The 2,164-nt window shown below is 38.6% G+C and overlaps 1 protein-coding gene across 5 annotated transcripts in view; it reads left to right on the top strand.

The window, feature by feature from the left end:
- The first annotated feature begins 301 nt into the window (after positions 1 to 301).
- The window catches only part of LOC100158884 (phosphoserine phosphatase-like), a 13,953-nt gene continuing 12,090 nt past the window's right edge, over positions 302 to 2,164 (top strand). The window contains exon 1 of one of the 5 annotated variants that reach the window (XM_008186082.2): positions 302 to 565. Coding sequence is in view for 1 of the 5 variants with exons in the window: in XM_008186081.3 (XP_008184303.1) it covers positions 946 to 1,027 (82 nt within the window). In the remaining 4 variants the exon portion in view is untranslated. Of the gene's footprint in view, positions 1,032 to 2,164 lie in introns of all 5 variants that reach the window. The other 4 variants (NM_001161908.2, XM_008186083.3, XM_008186084.3 and 1 more) reach the window with 4 other exon arrangements.

The raw sequence follows: 2,164 nt of genomic DNA, 5'->3' as shown, positions 1-2,164 counted from the left end.
TACACTCACAATAAAATTATACCTATACCGTTAGGCGTTAATATTATACAACAATATTACATATTATGATTATGCCTTCTCACACACGGCGCTTATTCTCACTCACACCCACTCCCACCCACCAGCCCGATACGGCGACTGCGCGGGATCCGCCGCGTGTGTGATTCGGGACGAAATCGGCCGGCGTCTTGAACTCGACCTCGTTACGCCGTCGATCCTACGCGATACGGAACGACTGTTCTCGAATTCCGTTCGCGCGCGGTCGCCTCCCCCACCCATCGCGGCGGACAGACGAGCGCTCACAGCAGCTGCTGCCGCCGCGCCACAGCCGATTACGATTTTCGGAATTGAATTATTTAATAACTATAATTATTATTATTCCGAAATCGATTAGGTACACAGAAAAACTCAACGAACCGCTGCCGAACCCCACTACGACAATAATATTTCGCCGTCCGACCGCCACCGACCAACTACTTCTACCGTGGACCACGGAGACCAAACGTTTTTGGGGCAGTACCGCGTGCAGCAATCCTACACGTGCGACGTCGTCCGCACACGTCAGGTAGGTAGTACACGTTATTATTGGTACACGCCGAGTGAGGTTTTCTACTCCGTTAATCGTCATATGCGATATAGCTACCTATATAGTGTATCATATCGTATTCGACGTTTGTCGTCACTTCGACAGTTGTACACCGTCAACCGTATACGCGTTACCTGTCGTTAGTTACTAGTTACCCGTCGGTCGTGCTGTAATAATAATACTATTATAATATAGAATATTATTTTGTTACTGGTACGGAATAACGTGCGCACCACGCCGTAAACGACCACCGCCCGCCCATACGCAGCCGCCGAATATCGCGAATCCGTAAGGTGATTTTTTTTGAATTCAATGAATATTACTTGATTATTTTTCTTCGTATTTTATATTGATGAATAATGATATTAAGCAAAAGTATACGTACGTGTGCTTGTTCAATTTTTTATTTTTGCATGAATTTTGTGAGAAGACCGCCGAGACGTAGGTATTCAATATTGTATTTTAGTTCATGCGATATGTGTTAAGTGTAGTATTAAAGTGCAGGGCGATTTTACAAACAAGCATAACGTATTTCTTTGTCTTTATAAAAGTATACTATGATTGTACACGTCTTGTACCTATACATATAATGATAACAACATAATAGCGAGTTTCTTCTTATTTATAATTTTGGAATGTCATCACTGGTGTGAAGAGCCAAAATTAAGGTACTAACACTGTCACCATTTTACATTTAATCTGTGTGGTGAACACGTATCATAATATAATATACCTACCAAATTATTAAAAATATTCGACCACTTAACAGTGTGGATTAGGTCAGTGGCGCCAAAGTTTTTAAAATGTGGTCAGGCAATTTCAAAACTTCGTGGCCTCGATATCTTAATTATTTAATATAGAAGCACCCTAATATACATTTACTCACAATCATGGCTTGAATATACTCGTGCTAAAAATAAATTTATGATGCAAATAAAAATATTTTTCAAAAAAGAGATCGGACATGGATCTAGCATGTACTTCGAGCTTTGGCACCACTTTTGACGCACATTGAGTTAATGACAAATTATTAGCTAAATCGTTTTACTTATTAAGAAGGTGCTTAGGTGCTACATCCGCATGCGTTGTTTTGGTCTTACAAATGTAAAACAGCAAATTGATCGTTCTATATAATCTATTCGACTCTATTAAAGTAAGTGTGATTTTAAAATCATGAATTGTTTAAGTTGTTTAAATACTCATAACTTGCTTTAAAATTAAAGTATAAAAAAAACCCTATGAGATTCACTAAATAATATTCTCACTTCTAAATTTGATAATAGGTCAATTTGCTCCAATATTAATCATAGCAGAGTTAAATGGATTATTCAGAACGTACAATTTTCCATATTATGCGTTTGTAAGACGGAGACAGCGCAGCGGGTGTAGTGTTCAACAATATTCATTAAGGGCGTTGCATGCGGCGATTTGCTGTCTTTGTCTAACACACGTGCAACATAAGAATAACGACCTAAGCGCCTGACAAAAATTAAGGTACTTCTAGTTGTTCAATTTAAAAAATGTAAAGATTTTTGAATTAGTATACAAGTTTACTTTGCATCGGTCGAAGCATTTTTT

The sequence above is a fragment of the Acyrthosiphon pisum genome, chromosome A3, assembly GCF_005508785.2.
Source record: "Acyrthosiphon pisum isolate AL4f chromosome A3, pea_aphid_22Mar2018_4r6ur, whole genome shotgun sequence".
NCBI lineage: Eukaryota > Metazoa > Arthropoda > Insecta > Hemiptera > Aphididae > Acyrthosiphon > Acyrthosiphon pisum.
Note: the sequence above shows the minus strand (reverse complement) of the source record. Positions and strands in the feature narration are given on the sequence as shown.